General features: G+C 44.7%; 1 protein-coding gene across 1 annotated transcript; it reads left to right on the top strand.

Annotated features, from left to right (window-relative positions):
• Window positions 1-763: 763 nt before the first annotated feature.
• Window positions 764-1,888, top strand: LOC110931836. Its single transcript, XM_022175209.1, has one exon. It carries the CDS (start codon window positions 764-766, stop codon window positions 1,886-1,888), a length of 1,125 nt encoding a protein of 374 aa, XP_022030901.1.
• Window positions 1,889-3,413: the final 1,525 nt, after the last annotated feature.

The raw sequence follows: 3,413 nt of genomic DNA, 5'->3' as shown, positions 1-3,413 counted from the left end.
CTTATTACACAATTATTGCTTATACATGTGCATGTGTGGCTTATGTGATTGCATGTTTGGATGATGTGATGATTATTTGTCTATTATCTATATGCATATACACCTTAGTAGACACATATTTAATCAAAAGTATTTGTCTAATCTTCCTTGACGTTTCTTATTAGAAGACAATGCCGCCGAGGCGAAGTACCAACACAAACCCCCTACCGAGAACAGAAGCCGAACTGAATGATCGCATCTCTCAGGCGATTGCACAGTACGAAGCCAACCGCTCCGAGCAAAGCGGTGGTACATCAGGAAACAATCCCCCTGCCGGTTGCACATACAAGCAGTTTTGGACTGCAAACTGCTGAACTTCGATGGCACAGGCGGTGCCGTAGCGTTTGTGCGCTGGACCGAGATGACAGACTCAGTCCTAAGAATGAGCAAATGCCTTCCTGAACAAAGGGTCACCTATATCTCCGAGCTATTCTTGGATGGGGCGCTTTCATGGTGGAACCTACAGGTTCAGACTAAAGGAGAAACTGCTGCGTATGCTATGAGCTGGGACGAGCTCAAGGAACTAATGAGAAAGAAGTACTGTTCTAGGGTGGAGATTCAGAAACTTGAGACCGAGTTTTGGAATTTAAGAATGATCGGATCTGATATTGCTGGGTATATACAACACTTCCACGACTTGTCAAGGGTTGTTCCCTACTTAGTGGACCCTGAATTTAAGCGGATTGAGAGGTTTATCTAGGGACTTGCTCCCTAAATTCTAAGCATGGTTACTTCTTCCAAGCCCCCTACAATCAGCGAGGCGATCGACTTGGCTGTCGCCCTCACCGAGGAGGCTCTTCGTTTAAACAAGTTTTCAAAGCCAGGCTCTAACAAAAAAGAGACTCATGTGGAGTCTTCAAGCGACAACAAGAGAAAGTTTTCAAACTTAAAGAAAGGCACTCAAGCAAACAACGACAACTGGAATGCGAACAAACGAAGGGAAGTGAACCCAACTTGTGGTACTAAAGCTTATGGAGCCACTAATGAGGCTAGTGGTAAAGGGTATTTGGGTTCCAAGCATAAGTGTGATAAGTGCAAGCTTCACAACAATGGTCGATGTCCGAGAGCTAAGTGTGACAAATGTGGAAATGAGGGGCACAACAAAGAAACATGTTGGGTAGGAACTGGAGGAAGAAATGCAAACCGAGGAGGAAACAACAACAACAATCAGGGCGGAAATAATAGCAACAACAACCAAGGTAGAAATGGTAATGGACGAGGCCAAGGTTGTTTTGGCTGCGGAGACTTAGGGCACTTTTTGAAGGATTGTCCTAAAGAAAATCAAGCCCGTGGAAGAGTCTTCACGATTGGAGCACGTGAAGCGCGTCAGGACCCGAATGTAGTTACGGGTATGTTCCCTATAAATCAACACGTTGCATCCATTCTGTTTGACACTGGCGCCGACTTTAGTTTTATATCTGTAGAATTTAAGAACATACTTAGTCTAGATTCGAGTAAATTAGACGTCCCGTATTCTATAGAATTGGCGAATGGAAAATTAGTCGAAGCGGATGAGGTTATCAAGGGTTGTACACTCGAGCTTGGGGAGCGAAAATTTTCTATCGATCTTTTACCCGTTGATCTGGGTAGCTTTGATGCGGTTGTTGGAATGGATTGGTTATCCGACAACCGGGCAGAAGTGGTCTGTCACGAGAAGACCATCCGCATCCCACTACCGAATGAAGAAACACTTATAATTCATGGGGAGAAACGCGAGGAACCTCTACGGATCATAAATTGCATGAAGGCGCAAAAGTGTATTCGAAAAGGCTGTATAGCCTTCCTCGCCCACATAGTCGATAAGGAAACCAAAGAGCCGAAGCTAGAAGACATCCCTATCGTGAAATAATTTCCAGAAGTCTTCCCAGAAGACTTGCCTGGACTACCTCCACAACGTCAAGTGGAGTTTCGAATTGATTTGGTGCCAGGAGCGGCACCAGTGGCGAAATCACCATATCGGTTAGCTCCGTCTGAAATGCAGGAGTTATCTACTCAGCTGCAAGAGCTGCTAGATAAAGGATTTATTAGACCGAGTTTCTCACCTTGGGGAGCTCCGGTATTATTTGTTAAAAAGAAAGACGGCAGCTTTCGCATGTGCATTGATTATAGGGAGTTAAACAAGCTGACCATCAAGAACCGATATCCCTTACCGAGAATCGACGACTTATTCGATCAACTACAAGGTTCAAGCTACTACTCCAAGATCGATCTGAGGTCGGGTTACCATCAGTTGGGAATACAGGAAGAAAGTATCCCCAAAACGGCTTTTAGGACTCGTTACGGACATTACGAGTTTCTTGTTATGCCGTTCGGCTTAACCAATGCACCTGCGGTGTTCATGGACCTCATGAACCGTGTGTGTAAGCCGTATTTGGACAAGTTCGTGATTGTGTTTATTGACGATATCCTAATATACTCGTGAACCAAGGAGGAACACGAGCAACATTTGCGAGCTATTTTGGAGCTCTTGAGAAAGGAACAATTGTATGCGAAGTTTTCGAAGTGTGAATTTTGGATTCGCGAGGTACAATTCCTAGGTCATGTTGTAAATGAGAAGGGAATTCATGTCGACCCGGCAAAGATTGAGGCAATTAAGAATTGGGAAGCGCCTAGAACCCCTACCGAGATACGACAGTTTTTGGGATTAGCGGGCTATTATAGACGATTCCTAGAGAACTTTTCAAAAATTGCTCAACCGCTAACGTCCCTAACACAAAAGGACAAGAAATTTGATTGGGGAGAGAAACAAGAGGCAGCTTTTCAACTGCTGAAGGATAAACTTTGTGACGCGCCTATTTTAGCCTTACCCGACGGTACCGATGACTTCATGGTTTATTGTGATGCATCGCGTCAAGGTCTTGGTTGTGTGTTGATGCAACGGGACAAAGTCATTGCGTACGCATCTCGTCAATTAAAGGTGCATGAGAAAAATTACACCACGCACGATCTGGAGCTAGGTGCGGTGGTTTTCGCGTTAAAGATCTGGCGTCACTACTTATATGGTACTCGTTGTACAATCTTCACAGATCACAAGAGTTTGCAGCAGATATTCGATCAGAAAGATTTAAATATGCGGCAACGACGATGGGTCGAGTTATTCAACGATTATGATTGTGAGATAAAGTATCATCCGGGCAAGGCGAACGTTGTGGCGGACGCCCTGAGCCGCAAGGAACGTATTAAACCTCTAAGGGTGCGAGCCTTGGAGATGACCGTACATAATGATCTTATTTCTCGGATTCATGATGCTCAACAAGAGGCGCTTAAACCAAAAAATATACCAGCCGAATCCTTACAAGGAATGGAGGCACAATTAGTGCCAAAGGAGGATGGAACACTGTACTTTATGGGACGAATTTGGGTCCCGTTCTTTG

This window comes from Helianthus annuus, chromosome 3, assembly GCF_002127325.2.
Source record: "Helianthus annuus cultivar XRQ/B chromosome 3, HanXRQr2.0-SUNRISE, whole genome shotgun sequence".
Classification (NCBI taxonomy): domain Eukaryota; kingdom Viridiplantae; phylum Streptophyta; class Magnoliopsida; order Asterales; family Asteraceae; genus Helianthus; species Helianthus annuus.
This window is presented reverse-complemented; position numbering and strand designations above follow the sequence as displayed.